At 57.5% G+C, this 18831-nt stretch overlaps 1 protein-coding gene across 5 annotated transcripts in view; it reads right to left on the bottom strand.

Annotated features, from left to right (window-relative positions):
• LRRC27 (leucine rich repeat containing 27) overlaps positions 1 to 18831 on the bottom strand; it is a 32093-nt gene that overhangs the window by 4906 nt on the left and 8356 nt on the right. For 3 of the 5 annotated variants that reach the window (XM_031957069.1, XM_031957068.1, XM_031957072.1), the window contains exons 4-7: positions 9624 to 9682; positions 8389 to 8535; positions 7805 to 8144; positions 989 to 1162 (exon numbers count right to left, since the gene is read on the bottom strand). In XM_031957069.1, coding sequence (XP_031812929.1) covers positions 989 to 1162; positions 7805 to 8144; positions 8389 to 8535; positions 9624 to 9682 — 720 coding nt within the window. Of the gene's footprint in view, positions 1 to 140; positions 177 to 988; positions 1163 to 7804; positions 8145 to 8388; positions 8536 to 9623; positions 9683 to 18831 lie in introns of all 5 variants that reach the window. The other 2 variants (XM_031957071.1, XM_031957070.1) reach the window with 2 other exon arrangements.

The following is an 18831-nucleotide window of genomic DNA, read 5'->3' as shown; positions in this document are numbered from 1 at the left end:
CCCCCGAACAAGGAAATACAGGTAGCAGAAGGAAAATGTGATGGTTGGGGGTGGGGGGGGGAGGAGGGGAACAGGGACTTGAAAAGGAAACGTAAGGGGTGGGGGCTGGAAGGTGTAACTCAGGGTGGGCAATCACTTACGCTGGGGGGGCACGTGGAGATGTAGTCAGAGGAGACCTGCCAGGTTGGGGGAAGTCGTGATGACTCATCGGGGGAGACTCCTTGGGACCCCCCATTCACTGGGGACTTGGGGAAGACTGGCACTTCAGGGAGGGACAGGAGAGTCCACCCAGCTTAGACCCCGTTCTCGAGGATGAAGGAGAAACGCCTTTCCTGGATCCGGCAGCGAGCCCACGGGCAGGACGGCTGAGGGTATTCCCGTGGGCCTGGGAGCAGGGGCCCTACCACAGGTGCCGCCGTCCCATGGGCCTGGGAGCAGGGGCCCTACCACAGGTGCCGCCGTCCCACGTCACAGCGACTCACCTTCATCCCCCCACTGGAGAGGAGGGGGCTTTCCCGTCCACAACCACCTTTATGGGTGTCCCTTTGGCTCACCTGCCACCAGGAGCGGACCAGATGGCCCATATGGGTGGAGGATGTCCGGGGGCTGCCCACAGGAGCGCCTCAGCTCCCCAAATGTCCAGCTCCTTCCCGGACCCTCCTGGACACACAGACCACTGCCCACCAGCCCGACCCATCCCCCATCCCCTGGAGCTGCTGTGTGGCCGCAGACTCTGCATGGGGTGACCCTGTGTGGAAGCCCCTGAGGAACCTCTAGGAATGAGGGAGGCCGTCAGGGCCGCCGGGACCGAAGTGTCAGCAGAGAGGGAGGGAGCCTTGGGCAAACCTCCGGGGAACAGCGGGAGGGGCAGGTGGGACGGGGCGCAGCCCGAGGAGGTGGGGACCCCAGTCAGCGATCCCCAGGACCGGGCCCGGCGCAAAGTTGGCGAGCGCCATCGTGGAACCCGCTCCAGCCTCCGCCATCCTACCTTTTCCGTTGCTCTATCAACGCCTGCTTCTCCTTTAGCTCCTTGAGGGCGGCCAAGTGTTTCTCTTCGTCTTTCTTGATCTGAATCTGTGTCTCGTAGGATGGGATTTCAGGAAATATGCTCTTGAAGGGAGGGGTTTTCTTTTTAGAATTGTACGGCTTTTTCAGTGGCGGCCTTAACAAAAACATAGGTGCACGTATGTATTTTTGCAGAGGCAGCTGGGGGTCAGTGGCTTGCCCAGGGTCCCACAGCCAGGAAGTGTTAGGGGTCTGAGGCCGGATTTGCACGCGGGTCCTCCTGATTTCAGGGCTGGGGCGCCACCCACTGCACCACCCCACCCGAACGAGGGCACCTCCCCTTCTCAGGACACCAGCGGGAATGGAGGAGACGGGGTCAGTGAGCAGGAACATGTGGCTGGAATGGAAAAAGCCCTTTCATCCTTCCTAATTCTTCCTAAAAGATTTTTATTTTTCCTTGTTCAATAACATTATTATTATTATTTATTCCCCTTTCTCTAAGACTTACTTTTCCCTCATCCTGTAACACTTTATCATCATCATTTGTCACCGTTAGCTCAGGGCTGGGGTCCTGGGGGGCCCTCAGGGAGCTGCCACCCAGCCGGGGGCATTCCGAGCTCTCCTCGCTCTCTGGGGGCGCCAGGCTCGGGGCATCCTTAGCCCCACACGGTTCGGATATGAGGATTCCCACTGCAGACCCGAGGGTTTTTTACACAGAGCCACAAACGGCCCAAGGACACGCACCCCGAGCTCGGCGGCCCCTTGGGCAGGGATGTCGCCAGCCCCATCACGTTTGACTCCTGAGTTGCTCAGGGACCCTTGGGAGGGCCGGGTCAGCGCCTGCTCCGTGGGAGGGCTCCATGAACCGCCTTTTTGGCAGACACTGTCGGCGTCCAATGGCAGCAGAGCTGGGCTCCAGAAGGGACCGGGGTCCGGCCCCTCCGGGCCCTCACACTGCCAGGCCAGCCTGAGAATCTTCCGGAGACAATTCGGACGGCAGCGACTCCGCTTCCTGGCCTGGCACCGGCGCCGTCTGGTTCAGCAGCACCACAAGGAGGTGGCACAAGGGCTCTGGAGACCTGCTGCTGGGGGTCGGTCTGGAGGCAGCGCGAGGTCTGGGGGTCGGCCTGGCCCCCCTCCTGTCCCCCACCTTCCTGTGCAGCCAAAGGCCGAGCTGGCTCGGCTGAGGCATTATCCGGGGGCACGTCCCGGGAGAGCCTCCCTCCGAGGGCAGCGCGCTAGTCCGCAGCTTTCCCAACTTCTCCATTTGCCGCAGCCGCGGCTCCTGCAGGGCCGGAGGGCCATGGGGGGCGCGGCCTCCACGGGGTGGGGGGGCCGAAATCAGCGCAAGCCTGCGCCCCCGAGACTCAGAAACTTCTTGTGAGCAGCAGCACCTGCACCTCATAGATCCGGCCGGCATCGGCCCGAGCCCGTCGCCGCTGGAGAACCAAGGCCTCTCCTGGGCTGGGAGTCTGCTGGAGAAGGCCCGATTTCAGCCCCGGGTAAAGGTTGTCACCGCTGCTGACTGACGGTCTCTGAGAACACTGGGGGAGCCCAGCCCCCTCCCAGGACCCTCCTCCCGGGGGAGCCGCCAGTGGCTGAGATGCCCCAAGGGCTCGGCTTCTCCCCTGCCCTCGGGCATCCCTCCCAAGCCCCGGGGAGCCCAGCTGGACTTCAGTGCCTCCTTCCGGAGCCACGAGTCCTGCCTGCGTCCTTCTTTCCCCTGGTCCTTCTAAGGGAGGAAAAGCCGCCTTCTCAGGGACCAACTTCCTGCTGGTCCGCCCGCCGAGTTCTCCTTTACAGAAACTCCCGTCATTCCCATCCAACAGTCCTGATGTCGCTGAGTGCCGGCCCCGAGTCTCTGAAAGCGCCTTTGTCTCCTTGCCCCGGGCAGCATGTGGTCAGCATCCCCTGCGCCCCCTGGGGCGGGCCCTGCTGGGCAGCACTGCGTCTTCGGCCCCTTTTCCCGCTCTGGGGAATCTCCGTGCTCCCCGTGGCTCTGCCTAGCGCAGTGACACAGTCTGCTGAGTGCCGGTGTCCACTGCCCGGAGCACCCAAAGCACGCAAAGTCTCCGGGCTGTGGGACTCAGTCTCCGGGCTGCGGGGCGCAGAGTGTCCGGGCTGTGGGATGCAGAGTCTCCGGGCTGTGGGATGCAGAGTCTCTGGGCTGTGGGACGCAGAGTGTCCGGGCTGCGGGGCGTAGAGTCTCCGGGCGCAGAGTCTCCAGGTGCAGTCTCCGGGCTGTGGGACTCAGAGTCTCTGGGCTGTGAGACACAGAATCTCCGGGCTGCGGGGCGCAGAGTCTCCGGGATGCGGGGCGCAGAGTCTCCGGGCTGTGGGACGCAGAGTCTCCGGGCTGCGGGGCGCAGAGTGTCCGGGCTGCGGGGCGCAGAGTCTCCGGGCGCAGAGTCTCCAGGTGCAGTCTCCGGGCTGTGGGACTCAGAGTCTCTGGGCTGTGAGACACAGAATCTCCGGGCTGCGGGGCGCAGAGTCTCCGGGCTGCGGGGCGCAGAGTCTCCGGGCTGTGGGACGCAGAGTCTCCGGGCTGCGGGGCGCAGAGTGTCCGGGCTGCGGGGCGCAAGTCTCGGGCGGAGTCTCCAGGTGCAGTCTCCGGGCTGTGGGACTTCTGGGCTTGGGACTCAGTCTCCGGGCTGCGGGCACAGAGTCTCCGGGCTGCGGGGCGCAGAGTCTCGGGCTGGGATGCAAGGTCTCCGGGCTGCGGGCCAGGTGTCCGGGCTGCGGGGCGCCCGGTCTCCAGGTGCAAGTCTCCGGGCTGGGGACACAGGTTCCTGGGCTGTGGGACACAGGTCTCCGGGCTGCGGGCGCAGGGTTCCAGGCTGCGGGGCGCAGAGTGTCCGGGCTGCGGGGCGCAGAGTCTCCGGGCGCAGAGTCTCCAGGTGCAGTCTCCGGGCTGTGGGATGCAGAGTCTCCGGGCTGCGGGGCGCAGAGTGTCCGGGCTGCGGGGCGCAGTGCAGTCTCCGGGCTGTGGGACCAGAGTCTCCGGGCGGCGGGGCGCAGAGTCTCCGGGCTGTGGGACGCAGAGTCTCCGGGCTGCGGGGCGCAGAGTGTCCGGGCTGCGGGGCGCAGAGTCTCCGGGCGCAGAGTCTCCAGGTGCAGTCTCCGGGCTGTGGGACTCAGAGTCTCTGGGCTGTGAGACACAGAATCTCCGGGCTGCGGGGCGCAGAGTCTCCGGGCTGTGGGACTCAGAGTCTCCGGGATGCGGGGCGCAGAGTCTCCGGGCTGCGGGGCGCAGAGTGTCCGGGCTGCGGGGCGCAGTCTCCAGGTGCAGAGTCTCCGGGCTGTGGGACACAGAGTCTCTGGGCTGCGGGGCGCAGAGTCTCCGGGCTGTGGGACACAGAGTCTCCGGGCTGCGGGGCGCAGAGTGTCCGGGCTGCGGGGCGCAGAGTCTCCGGGCGCAGAGTCTCCAGGTGCAGTCTCCGGGCTGTGGGATGCAGTCTCTGGGCTGTGGGACTCAGAGTCTCTGGGCTGTGAGACACAGAATCTCCGGGCTGCGGTACACAGAGTCTCCGGGCGCAGAGTCTTCGGGCTGCGGGACGCAGAGTGTCCGGGCTGCGGGGCGCAGTCTCCAGGTGCAGAGTCTCCGGGCTGTGGGACACAGAGTCTCTGGGCTGCGGGGCGCAGAGTCTCCGGGCTGTGGGACACAGAGTCTCCGGGCTGCGGGGCGCAGAGTGTCCGGGCTGCGGGGCGCAGAGTCTCCGGGCGCAGAGTCTCCAGGTGCAGTCTCCGGGCTGTGGGATGCAGTCTCTGGGCTGTGGGACTCAGAGTCTCTGGGCTGTGAGACACAGAATCTCCGGGCTGCGGTACACAGAGTCTCCGGGCGCAGAGTCTTCGGGCTGCGGGACGCAAAGTCTCCGGGCTGCGGGGCGCAGAGTCTCCTGCCTGTGGGACACAGAGTCTCCTGCCTGTGGGACACAGAGTCTCCTGCCTGTGGGACACAGTCTCCAGGCGCAGTCTCTCCGGTGGGAAGCGGCCCCTGCTGAGACTATCTCCAGCTCCATCCCTCCCAAGGACTCCCCGCCATGTCTGCTGCCCGGAGCTGCCCCCCCAGAATGAGCTGGAGGGTCTCCGCCCAATCTCACCGTGACTCATCACGGTTCCTTGTCGCTGCCGGTGGGGGGCGCTCGCAGTCTGCTGCTTGTCTCCGAATTTCGCTGAGGAACCTTCCTGGCCTGGTCTCTCCATGAATCTCCCTCCGCCGCTGCCTCGCCGGGATCTCCCTTCATTAAACAAGCGCCCCGAAGTGGAGCAGCCCAAGGTCTGCCACGGACGCACAGCTGGAGCCGTCGCTGTGCCGAGAAGGAAAGTGGTCCCTGTCTCTCTCTCTCCCTGACCGTGGGACCCGTGGGAGCAAAGCCCACAAAGCAGCCCTTCATCACCATTCACTGCTGGTTTCCTTTGCAGGCCTCCCTGGCTCCGTGGCCAGCTCCCTATTTCTGTGGCTCCGTGGCTCCCTGATTCCGTGGCTCCGTGGCGGCTTTCCGGCTCCCTGGCTCCGTGGCCGGCCCGGCCGCCAGCGGACCTCTGCTCTGGGAGCTGCTCCCCTCGCGCTGTGGCAGACATCTCTGGACTTTGGAGGCCATGTCCGAGGATGACCGGCGCACACTCGGAGGGCCTGGCCTGGGCTGCTTTGGACGTGAGCTGCCGCCCACTTCTGGAACTTCCCCGGCCCGAGAGCAGTGGTCGGACCTGCCTGGAGCAGCGGGCCCTGCCAGAACTCGGGGGCAGCAGTGTGGGGCCTCCCAGTGGGGGTCCCTGAGGATGCAGAAGCGGGGGGGGAGGGCACCCGGGTGATGCCCCAAGCTTTGGAAGCAGCATCAGAGGCAGAGAGAAAAAGGCAAAAGGGTGCTGGGGCCTCTGGAGTCAGCCGGGAGCAAAGACTGAACTCGGGGCCCCAGGCCAGAGGGACCCACGTAAGGAGCAGAAAACCTGTGTTCTAGCCACTAAAAAAGGAGCAACCTCAGCAGAACTAGGTCCCCCAAACCCCAGGCTGCCCCCCATAGGGCACCCCAAAAGCTGCCCCAATTCCAACTAACACAAAGGGGGGAGCCCAGAGAGAGTGAGGGCAACTCAGGACCCATTTTAAAGTCTGAACCAAAGTCCAGGCACACAAAGCCTTTAACAAGGACATCCCAGCCCTGTGGGGCCCTCTGGGCTGAGGGGGCGGCCGAAGCTGGGGAGCCTTCCCGGGTGCCCCGCTCCAGGCTGGGCCGTGGGGCGGACGGGCCGGCCTCCCTGCATCCCGAGGCAGCCTCACAAATGCCTCCCCCAGCAGGCTGCAGAGGCCCCCCTGGCCCCCACTGAAAATTGGACCGGAAAGCGGCAAGGCCGGAGGCCCTGGGACACTTGCGCAGGCGTCAGTGATGGCAGCGTGACCCTAGCATGAGGGGAGCTTCTCCCACACTCGGGGCACCCTCGGCCCGTCACCCTCACACTTGGGGCCCGTCACCCTCACACTCGGGGCCCGTCACCCTCACACTCGGGGCCCGTCACCCTCACACTCGGGGCACATGCGGCCCCCATCACTCATGCTCAGGGTGCCCGTGGCCTGGTCTTGCTGAGCCCCCTGCAGTCTGGCCATCACCTCGGACAGCTCCCTCCCCCATCACAGCCCTCCTGGCAGCTTCTCGGGGAGTCTCCTCTCCCATGTCTGTGGGGGCCCCGGCTCCTGTTGCCCCCAAGCCTGGCCCTGGCCCCGCTTCTTCCCCTTCCCCCGCCTCCTGTGCCCTCTGCATTCTCCCTTGGGCGCCTGTGGGAAGGGACCCTGTCAGAGGCCAGCGTTTGCCCCTTGCCCCTCGGACGAGCCCGGTGGCACCTCCCGAGGGCTCTGACGAAGGCCAGAAGGAGCTGGAGATGTTACATGGGATTCCAGGGATTCCAGGGAGCTCAGGCGCCCGGATGAGCCGTGCCCGGGTCCCTGAGGGTGAAGTCGTGGTTCTTGCCTCTCCAGTGCCACCTTCAACCTTGGAGCCTTCTGCGGGCCTGGGCCCCTCCCAGCTCGGGCTCAGCCAGACGGCGGCCATTGCTCTCTGCCTCGGGGGCTGTCGGCCGGAGGGACTGGGGCAGGTGTGTGGGGGGACCGGCCCTAACCCTCCCCTCTTCCAGGGGCCTTTCCGGGCTGCCCCCCGCCGCCTGGAGCGGCCACGGCTTCTCCTTGGAAAGGGATCCCTTCCGCCGTGAACACGGCTAACACCGGGGGGCCTGCAGCCGGACCCCGGCCCACCCTGCCAGCTCAGGGCATCAGAGGCAGCCGCTGCCCCCGGGGCCCCTGCTCTGGGCCCCACTCCAAACTGACCCTCCCCTGGATGCAGCCCCCAGGTCCGCAGAGCTGGGGGGCACAAAGTTCCAGGGGCACAAGGTTCTGGGGGACAAGGTTCTGGGGGCACAGGGTTCTGTGGGTACAAGGTTCTGGGGGCACAAGGTTCTGGGGGTACAAGGTTCTGGGGGCACAAGGTTCTTGGGGGGCACAAGGTTCTGGGGGCACATGGGGATACAAGGTTCTAGGGGTACAAGGTTCCGGGGGCACAAGGTTCTGGGGGTACAAGGTTCCGGGAGCACAAAGGGGGCACAAGGTTCTGGGGGACAAGTTCTGGGGGCACATGGGGATACAAGGTTCTAGGGTACAAGGTTCCGGGGCACAAGGTTCTGGGGGTACAAGGTTCCGGGGGAAACAAGCTTCCAGGGGACACAAGGTTCCAGGGGGCACAAGGTTCTGGGGGTACAAGGTTCTGGGGGCACAAGGTTCTGGGGGCACACAGGTCGGGCGACCCGGGGAAGTTACCTGAAGCTGTACTTGGGTTTGTGGAGGTGCTCCTTGGCGCGGCTCTGCACCTCTAGGGGCAGCTGGGCCGGCAGCAGCTGGCTGGAGAGGATGTCGGCCTTCTCGTTGGCCACGATCTCCTGCCTCAGTTGCCAGAACTGCTTCATCCCCTCCTCGCTGGACACGTCCTCCGAGAGATCGGGACTGGACTCCATGACCTCGGCCAGGTTCAGTCTCTCCACGAGGGGGAAGTGGCAGTCCTTCCCCTGGGCGTCCTCCCCGGCCGAGGCCGGCGGCTCGGCCTCCGACCGGGCCCTGGAGAGCTCTTTCAGAGAGTTCGCCCTTTGCATGGGGGCGGCTTCTGGGGGGAAAGCAGCGGCTTGGCCCCGTGACCCCCGCCCCATGCTGCCCCCCCCCCCGCTACCCCCTTAGGATTAGAACAAAGGGGTGGCGAGGGAGGGGTTGCCTGGCCCTGGGGGCTCCGGGTTTCCCGTTCTGGCTATTCTGGGCTCCTGCACCTCCCTGGGAGTTCACTGCACCCAATGGAGGGTTCGGATCCACGCCCCTCCCCCCCAGGCCTGGAGGCCTCTGGGCCCGGGGCCCACCTTGCTGCAGCAGGGAGACCGGGTGCTCCAGGGCCCACGTGCGGAGGAAGGCCAGGATGGCGGGCAGGCCCTTGTGGATGACGTGGGGAGGAGGGAACTCCAGAGGGCAGCTCCTCAGGTTCAGGGCTTTCAGGGACATCAAGTTTCCTGCAAAAGAAAAAGGGGGGCCGGTGAGCGCTTTCCTGGGGCGTGCCTGGGTCTAGGTAACAGGACGCCACCGGCCACCCCCAGCCCAGTGAGCACCTTCCTGGGCCTTTCTCCGTCTAGGCAGCGGGATGCTGGGAGGGCCGCCCCCGGGGTGATCCCTGCCCCTCCCCCGCTCGCTCCCCTGAGCCTCCCTGTCCCCCGAGGGGGACTCCCCCTTCCCCACCGGACGCCGTCTGGCTGAGACCCCAGGACACCCCCTTCCCCACCGGACGCCGTCTGGCCGAGGCCCCCGGGACTCCCCTTCCCCACCGGACGCCGTCTGGCTGAGACCCCAGGACACCCCCTTCCCCACCGGACGCCGGGCTGGCTGAGGCCCCCGGGACTCTCCCTTCCCCAGAGGACACTAGTCCGACCGAGGCCCCCGGGGACACCCCCTTCCCCACCGGCCGCCGCCTGGCCGAGGCCCCCGGGACCCCCCTTCCCCCCAGGCGGTCTGGCTGGGACCCAGGAACCCCTTCCCCACCAGGCTGTCCCGGCTGAGGCCCCCGGGACTCTCCCTTCCCCAGAGGACACTAGTCCGACCGAGGCCCCCGGGGACACCCCCTTCCCCACCGGACGCCGTCTGGCCGAGGCCCCCGGGACTCCCCTTCCCCACCAGACGCCGTCTGGCTGAGACCCCAGGACACCCCCTTCCCCACCGGACGCGGGCTGGCTGAGGCCCCCGGGACTCCCCCTTCCCCAGAGGACACTAGTCCGGCCAAGGCCCCCGGGGACACCCCCTTCCCCACTGGACGCCGTCTGGCTGAGACCCCAGGACACCCCCTTCCCCACCAGACGCCGTCTGGCTGAGACCCCAGGACACCCCCTTCCCCACCAGACGCCGTCTGGCTGAGACCCCAGGACACCCCCTTCCCCACCGGACGCCTAACCCTAACCCTAACCCTAAATTCGCGCCTCCCGACTCTAACCCCGGGACTCCCCTTCCCCACCGGCCGCCGGCCGGCTGCCCCGTCTGCTGTGCGGGGGCAGGGAATTTTGGGCCCTACTAAGCATTGGAGGGAAGCTCTGCTGAAGAAGAAAGCGCTCACCCAGCTCCACGGGCAGTGCTTTTATGGGGTTCTTTTCCATAAGCAAAGTCTTCAGGTTCCTTTAAAACAAAAGAGGAAAATTAGACAACAAGCGGAATGAGGGCGTCTGGGAGCTACAAGTTACGGCCACGCTCCTGCCTCGCTCAGCTCCAGGCCCAGAAGCCAACGGGCCTGGGAACTGACCCAAAAAGAGGCCCTGGGCGGCCTCCAGGCCCAGAGGTCAGCCCTGCTGTGCCCCGGACCCTGCCGGCTCCCACTGACCGAGCGCTGCTCTGTGCCGGGGACGCGAGGCCGGAGATGGAGCTGCCGGCCCCCCGGTCTGGTCAAGCCCCTGGCCCCTACCCCCCCTCCTCTGAGGGGTCTCCACCGGCCGCTGCCCCATGCTGGGCCCGGAGCTTGCCCCTTACCTGTGTGGAGGTGTCCAAGGGGCCGACGATCTGAGAACGGGGACGCTCTCTGGGGCTGACACGAGCAACTCCTTGGATCTGGCCACGGTGCCGACCAGTGTGACCCTGGGGTCCCAGGCACAGAGTCCATCCCCTCCCGGGCCCTTTGACCTCGGGCTGACCAGCTGCTTCGGCCTGTCCCCAGCGGCATGAGAACTCCACTGCCACAGAGCTAACGGCTTCCTGCTGAGAGCTTCCTCTGCCTCCCCAACATTTGGACCCGCGGTCTTTTAACCCTGGAGGTTCCTGGGGCCGCGGAGGAGCCGCCCCTTTTCCTTGTGGCCCCCATTCCCTCCACTGCCACCGTTTTTGTCACTCCCCTCCCCCAAGCTACAAAGTGATTCCAGACTCATTGGAAAACCTCTTGAAAACCTTAAAAATCTCAGTTAGATTTTTGTCTTTTCCTTTGCAGTGTCCCCCCCAAGCCCTTCCTGCACCCCCCTCTTCTTGCTCCAGCCTGGGGCTTCTTAACTTGGGGTCCTTGAATTTGGACAGGAAAACGGCATCCGTTTTCACTAACTTCTAACAGGCCCGAGTCTCCCTCGCTGCCTCTGATGGACACTCTGAGTCTGGCCCTCGGGCTTGGGCTGACCTGGCGGTCCCACAGGCCCGAGTCTCCCTCGCTCCCTCTGATGGACACTCTGAGTCTGGCCCTCGGGCTGGCCCGATGGTCCTCTGACTGGCCTCCTGATGAATTCCTCGGGACTTGCTTGTCTTTTTCCTCCTTGTCCCCCAGGACCTTTCACTGGCACTTAGTAGGCGCTTATCAGCCCTTGCAGAAAGTGGGTGTTCTGTGTGTGGCAGGGACACGGCCTCAGTTTTCGAGGGGAGCAGCAGGTGGATGGGCCGGGGTCCCTGAGGTGTCCAGCTCTTGCTTCAGGTCCATATAGTCTTAGGCTGGTTGTTTGTAAAGGGGGAGTCCCAGGCACTCCTCTGCCCGCCCTCCCATTTCCCCCCCAGGGGCTGCGGGCCCACCCACTCACCAGCTCCAACCCTCCAATGTCTGATTTCCACAAAAGGCCATTTCTCTGTCCCTTGCCCTCCAGGCTTCTGGTCTCTCCTGGCTCTGGGTCCCGGTGGCTGCCGGCACATTCCACCCTGTCCATGAGGGCTCTCCTGAGAGTGTCTGACGGCTGGTCCCGGCCGGCGTCTGGCTGCTAGGCAGGAGGGGAAGGAGCCGCAGCCATGGTGTCCACAGGCTGTGGTGAGGATCTCCAGGGAGCCCCCGACCTCCAGGGAGGCAGGCAGAGCGGGAGCCCCTTGTGCAGAGCCCTGGTACCTGCGGTCACACTCACAATGCTGCTGGTCCAGCCGGAGTGGTCAAAGCCCCCCCAGTGTGACTCCCTTTGGCTCGCCCACGTCCCTGCAGCACGGAGGGTGCCCCCTTCTCACCTCGGCGGCGGTGAGCCCCCCCCCCTCGAACCCAAGCCCAGCCCCTTCTCCAGCAGCTGGCAGCCACTGTCATCCCCCCTCTCCCTTATCTCTTTTTCCCTTTCACCTCAGCTCCTTCCAAACCTGCTACAACACAGCGCCTCACTGTGCCCACCGGGTGGTCCCTGCCTTTGGCGCCAGACTCCTGGGCCCTTGCCCTCCGGGGGCGAACCTTCTCTGCACCGGCCTCCCGGGCCCTTGTCCTCCAGGGGCGAACCTTCTCTGTGCCAGGCTCCAGGGCCCCTGCGACGGGTTCCCGGGCCCCTGCCCTCCGGGGGCGAACCTTCTCTGTGCCAGGCTCCTGGGCCCCTGACCTCCGGGAGCGAACTTTCTCTGCACCGGCCTCCCGGGCCCTTGTCCTCCAGGGGCGAACCTTCTCTGTGCCAGGCTCCAGGGCCCCTGCCCTCCAGGGGCGAACCTTCTCTGTGCCAGGCTCCAGGGCCCCTGCCCTCCGGGGGCGAACCTTCTCTGCACCAGGCTCCCGGGCCCTTGTCTTCCGGGGGCGAACCTTCTCTGTGCCAGGCTCCTGGGCCCTTGTCCTCCGAGGCGAACCTTCTCTGCACCAGGCTCCCGGGCCCTTGTCTTCCGGGGGCGAACCTTCTCTGTGCCAGGCTCTAGGGCCCCTGCCCTCTAAGGATGATCCTTCCCTCACAGTGGGGCTCCTATAAGGCCATCTAAGCCCTTAACGCCTTCTCCCATTCTATTCTACACCATCTACACTGTTACCTCAGCCCTGCTCCAACTGCTTTAAGGGCTCCGTCGATGGCTCCCATCAGCCTCCGTTCTTCTGGGCAGTGGCTGGCGTGGTGGAAAGGGCACAGCCTGGAGTCAGGAGACATCGAGCTCAGATGCGGCCACTGACCCGTCTGGGCTGGGTGACCCTGGCAGGTCGCTCTACCCCTTCTAGAGACCAGGATCCAGCCAGAATCGTCCAGCCACCCTCTTCCCTCTGGTCGTTCTCCTGGTGGCGAGTCACTTCTTCGGGGGGTTGGTTCCCCGCCCCAGCAGGGGGCAAACCCCAAAGCTCCATGGGCCCCTTACTCTCTTTTGCTGACCTGTCAGACTCCTGCTTCTCAGTCTACATTTCACACTAAATGTTCAGACAGCGCTTCCAGCACATCCTGTCCAGACCCTCACCTTCCCCGCCACCCCCACCCCAGGCCAGCCCCCCTTGGCACTACGCTCAGCTCCCAACTCAGATTCAGTCTGGGCAAGTGCCCAACATCCATCTCCCCTGGTTCAGAATATCCCCTCCTTACACTTGGACCAAGTGGTCCAGTCGGCCCCATGTCCGTCTGTCCCAGAACCAGCCCCATGTCTGTCTGTCCCAGAACCAGCCCCATGTCCGTCTGGGCCCCACATCCACCTGTTCTAGAACCGGCCCCATGTCCGCCTGTCCCAGAACTGATCCACTCTGATCGTGTCGATCCCTCCTCTGCTAAATTCCAAAGGCTGCCTTCAGATGCAATGGCAATGACTCCAGTTGGCTTTTGGGTGTATTTTAGAAAGTTGACAGGCACCCAGCTTCTTTCCCTTCCACTTCCCCCCCAGCTTCTTTCCCTTCCACTCCTCCCTCCCCCTCTAACTGGAGAGAAAAAAATCAGAACCAAACACTCACAGCCCCAGGACTCTCTTCTCCCCCCCAAACTCTGCAATACATAAATCAAAACAAATTTCCCTACTGACCACATGTGAAACTGCGTCTTACCCTGCATGTCTCCCCCAGCCCCTCAGAAAGATGATTCTGAACCATCTGTCCTCAAAGCATAATCAATCATTGTGTTCATGCAAGTTCTTCAATTTTTCTAATGTTCATTTTTACAATGTTAACGAGATGGTTCAGATCGCACAGGTTCACTCTAGTACCTCAAAGTGAGGTCCATTTAAGGACTCCTTGCCCCTCCCCATCCTGGTTTATATAGCCCCCTGATTATATCCCACCACTTCTCCCATTTTCTTCTCTAATGTTTCTTTTTTTTTCTCTCAATCATCCAAACAAGAAAAATCACTCCTGATCCCCCCCGCTTATTTCCTGGGTGACTTCTGATTTTTTGGGTTTCTGGGGATGTCTGGCTCATTTGTCCTCATTAGAACATAAACGTGCCATCCTTAGTCTTTTCTAATCACTAGCTTATATTTACTTTTTAAAAATCCTCTCTTTTTTATTTTTTGGCCACATTTTGAGTTCCGAGTTGTCTCCCTTCCTCTCAACACACATTAGGGAAGGCCAACATTTGAGATATATATATGCGGTACCATATAATACACACTTGCATCACATTAGTTCTTTCTTCTAAAAAAGGTTTATAACATTTTCCTTCAGACGCCTTCAGAATTGTTCTCATGTTATAATTTAGAATATCTTATTTAAGTAATTGTACACAATGCTTCCTTTTCACTTTGCATTCTAGCTACCTTTTTATGTTTCTCTTTATGTCCATGTTTCTATCTGGCTTCAGGTTTTTTGTTTTTGGTTATCAGGAATGTAGAAGTCCTCCATTCCTTTTGTGGCCTTACTTGTCCCTTACCCGCATCCTCCACCCCCACAACTTTCACTGGAGCACACTCATTTTTGCTGAGTACAAATCTTGCCTTTTAGAATACTTGTTCCATGCTCTCCACTCCTAACAGGTGGCAGCTGATAAATCTTGCGTCATCCCTCCTGGGGCTCTCTGGCACTTGAATTCTTCTGCCCGCTCACAGAACAAGGACTGGACTCCTCCTTTTCTTTTGACCAGGTTCCTCTGGCTGTGACATTCGTGAGAGTTTTGATTTGGCATTTTCTTTAAAGATGTGATTGGTGAAGATTTTTTTTACTTCTAGTCTGCCCTCTGGTTCAAAGATCCAGGCAGTTTTCTTTTATGAATCAATCTCATCTCTGTTTCAATGATGCTTAAATGATCTCTGCCCAAAACAGCTTTAAAAAAGATGTTTTACATTTCTCTAATTTTTTCGATCTTTTGACTTTTACTATTTCCTAATTCATGGGAGTCACAAACGCCTGTGTTTGGTCCATTCTGACTTTGAGGAAGTCTTTTACTTAGTCGAGATTGAAAGCTCTTGTGCAAGTCTGTTATCCAAGGTTACATACCATAGTCCTCATTCCTTTTCCAATTCTTTCCTCTGTCATTCTCATTCATTTATACTTTCTTACATCATTTCTTCTAGGAATTCTAACATCCATGGGCGAGTTGTATTTTTCTGGAAGGTTTGGCTTGCAGGTGATTGTTCCCTTTTGAGGTTTTGGGCTCTGGACACTGTGTCCATGATCCAAGCCTGTTTCTGTTCCACATTTCCTTTCCTGGTCCCTTGCCAGTCGTCTGAATCGGTGATCTTGGGGGCCATAAAGATTACCTGCTGCAGTTTCTCCCTTGATTTGAAGATTACAACTACAAGAAATGCAGCCTTCTTTTTGGAGATGCAGAGGGAGGGGAGTTGCTCCCTCTTCTTATACCATCTTGGATGTGCCCTTCTGCTTGCCTTTGAGAGCTCTTCACTAGGTGGTCTTCACAACCCACCTACCCCATCTTGTTAGAATTGCACATCTCTCTCTGTATTTTTCATCCTTGATACTAGCTCCCTCAAAGGCAGGAAGAAGTGAGTGAAAATCCAGTTTCAGACATTTATTGACTGTGTAACCATAGGCGAGCTTGAATTTTTTCTTTTTCCTTTATGAGGTATTTATAGAATCTTGTAAAATCTGGGTTTAAATATTTATTTGGTCATAGCCTCTGGCTCATCTGCTGGCCTTGTGTCATCTGTGGCTTCCACACAGCTCCTAAAAAATTCCCATTTAATTTCTTATGTCAACCCATGATATATCAAAATCATGATGGATAAATTCACAATATGGAAGAGATAACTGTATTAATGCTGAGCTATAGCCCTCATTACTACTGATCTCCTAGAGTTGGAATAAAGTACATTAATACTAAGATTTCAAGATGCCCATCAGAAGAAAGGGCTCCGGGGCTGGAGCCGCAGAGTAAAGCCAGAAAGCTCCTCAAGCTCTCCCAGTTTCCCTGAAAAACCACACAGAACCAAGCCTCTGGGCTGAGTCTGAAGGAATGGAACCCCTCTCCAGCTCAAGATGGACCAAAAAACTCAAAAAAGATCAGTCTCACTGGGGAGAAAAGGGGGTTCAGCCCAGCTCATACAGACTCTGGCAAAGCCAGTGAGAGGGTCTCAATGACAGTAAATCAGCAATTGAGACCCTCATTCTTGACTCAGTAGAGAAACAGACGAGGGAGGCAGCCTCCAGTCCCAGCTCAGAAGGCAAATTCTGGGAAACCAGGCTGTTTTCTGAACAGAGAAGGCAAAGCTGCTCCCTGCAAACACAAGGGGCCCCTGTGCTCAAAGCTGAGGCTCGAAACTGCACAGGAAGCTTGGGACAACCCCCCTTTACCCCAGGAGCAGAGCCCAAGCATAAAAGTAAGAAAAAGGAATTACCAAAAGAAAAGCAAAGAACAGAAAAGTACATTGACCATAGAAAGCTACTATGGCGACTGGACTGACCAAAACACAAACTTAAACAAGGATAGGATGTCCACAGAAGAAATCTCAGAGTGAGATAAACTGGTCCCGAGTCCAAAGAGGCATCCTGGAAATGCTCATAAAAGACTTCACAAGGGAAGTAAGAGAGGTAGAAATAAAAGGAGAAAAGAAATGAGGTATGCAAGAGTCATGGCTTAGAAAAAGATGTGATGACATCAAAGAAAAAGACATGAAGGGGTGGGGAAAAAAGAGGAAAGGGGAGGAATAAAGGGACAATTAATTCACATGAAGAGGTACAAAAGATCAAGGGAAAAGGGAGGGGGATGGTCACTGCCTGAAGCTTGATCTCCTCAGTTCTAGCTCTAAGAGGGAATAACTTAATCACTCAGTTGGGCATAGAAATTTATCTAATTTTATAAAGAAGTGGGAGGAGAAAAGAGACAGAAAAGGGAGGGACAGGATAGAAGGGAGGGCAGAAACACCAGAAAAAAACCCCTATTATTATGGACAGAGTAGAGAGAGCGAGAAAAAGTATATACAGGAGAGAAAACAGGATGGAAGGACATACAGAGCTGGTAATTCTGACAATGTGAGTGCGGTGAATTCCACCATAAAATGGAGGCAAATGTCAGAGTGGATGAAAAAATAGAATCCTACAACAGTTTGTTTGCAAGAAACACCTTTGATACAGAAAGACACAGAGTAAAGGCTGGAGCAAAATTTATTCTGCTTCAGCTGAAATTAAAAAAAAAAGCAGGGGTGGCAATTCTGATGTTAGATAAAGCAAAAGTAAAACTAGATCTAATTAAAAGATAAGGAGGGAAAGTACATCTTGATAAAGGGTACTGGAAACAATGAAGTAGTAATGCATTGAATGTGTATGCACCAAGTGGTAGAGCAGTCAAATTCCTAGAGAAGATTTTAAGCCAATTACAGGAAGAAACGGACAGCAAAATTATGCTAGGGGGACCTCAGCCTTCCCCTCTCAGAATCAGACAAATCAAACCACAAAATAAACAAGAAACCAGGGAGGGTTAATAGGCTTCTAGAAAATCTTGATATGAAAGACCTCTGGAGAAAATTAAATAGGGACAGAAAGGAACACACCTTTTTTTTTTTGGCAGTACATGGTACCTACACAAAAACTGACCATGTATTAGGGCATAAAACCTCACAATCAAATGCAGGAATAGTAAATGCTTCCTTTTCAGACCACAATGAAATAAAAATAACATTCAATAAAGGGCCAGGGAAAGATAGGCTAAAAGACAATTGGAAATTAAATGATCTATTTCTTAAAAATGAGTGGGTCAAATAACAAATAACAATCAATCCATAATTTCATCCAAGGAAATGACAATAATGAGGAAACATACCAAAATCTATGGGATGCAGCCAAAGCAGATCTTAGGGGAAATTTTATATCTCTAAATAGCTACAAGAAAAAAACAGAGAAAGAGGAGGTCAATGAATTGGGCATGCAACTAAAAAAGCTAGAAAAAATACAAATTAAAACTCTCCAATTAAATACCAAATTAGAAATTCTGGAACTCAAAGCAAAGAGTAATGAAAATGAAACTAAGACCTATTGCACTAATTGATAAAACTAAGAGTTGGTTTTATGAAAAAAAAAACAACAAAATAGATAAGCTTTTGGTTAATTTGATTAGAAAAAAGGAAAGGGAAAAAACTAGCATCAAAAATGAAAAAGGTGAACTTACTATCAATGACAAAAAAATTAAAGCAATAATTAGAAGCTATTTTGTCCAACTGTATGGGCAAATCCGACAATCTAATCGAAATGGATGAATAATTACAAAAAATATACATTGCCCAGATTATCAGAAAAGGAAATAAATTACTTAATAAATTGTGGTATATGAATGTTATGGAATATTATTGGAAATGATCAGCAGGAGGATTTCAGAAAGGCCTGGAGAGACTTACAGGGACTGATGCTGAGTGAGGTTCTGAGATCAGAACCAGGAGATCATTGGACATAGCAACAATAAGATTATGTGATGATCAATTGTATGGATGTGCTTTTTTTCAGCAATGAGATGATTTAAGGCAATTCCAATAGACTTGGGATGGAAAAAGCCATCCCCATCCAGAGGGAGACCTATGAAAACTGAATATGGATCGAAGTATAGTATTTTCACTTTTTGTTTTTTTCTTTTTCATATTTTTCACTTTTAATTTGATTTTTCTTGCACAGTATGACAAATATAGAAATATGCTTAAAAGAACTGAACATATTTAACCTACATCAGATTATCTGGGGAGGGGGAAATAAGGGAGGGAGAAAAATTTAAAGCACAAAGTCTTACAAAAACAAATGTTAAAAACTACATTTACATGTATTTGGAAAATAAAATACAATTGAAAATTTTAAAAAAGATAAAGCACTAACCATATTCTCTAGTCCCCATTAGCTCTCAAAAGCTTCCTGAAGGGGAAGCCTGTTCCACAGGCAGAGCAATCACAGCCAGATCCATGGGATGAGGAAGCAAGAAGCCCCCTCCTCTCCCCCCCAGTAGAGGATGTTAATCCCATGAAAGGACTGCCTTCCCACAGCTCCCGTGGGCCCCAAACCTTTCTACAAGCAGCAGATCACAACTGAGCCCAGACCCAAGGCGGAGGGCAGGGGGCTTCCCCTGCTTTTCCAGGGCTGCAGAGCCCGCCCCACCCTCCTGGAGCCAGGACAGCATTAGGGACTACAGGACAGTCCTGCCTTCTTGGGGAGAGGACAAAGTCCAGTGCAAAGTAAATCCCCCTGTAGAGGAGGAAGATGTGGTCCCAATAACTGTGGTAAATTTGCTGTTAAGGGGGTGAGG

This window comes from Sarcophilus harrisii, chromosome 2 (genome assembly GCF_902635505.1).
Source record: "Sarcophilus harrisii chromosome 2, mSarHar1.11, whole genome shotgun sequence".
NCBI classification, from domain to species: Eukaryota; Metazoa; Chordata; class Mammalia; order Dasyuromorphia; family Dasyuridae; genus Sarcophilus; species Sarcophilus harrisii.
The sequence above is the reverse complement of the archived record's forward strand: the minus strand, read 5'-3'. Positions and strand labels throughout refer to the sequence as shown.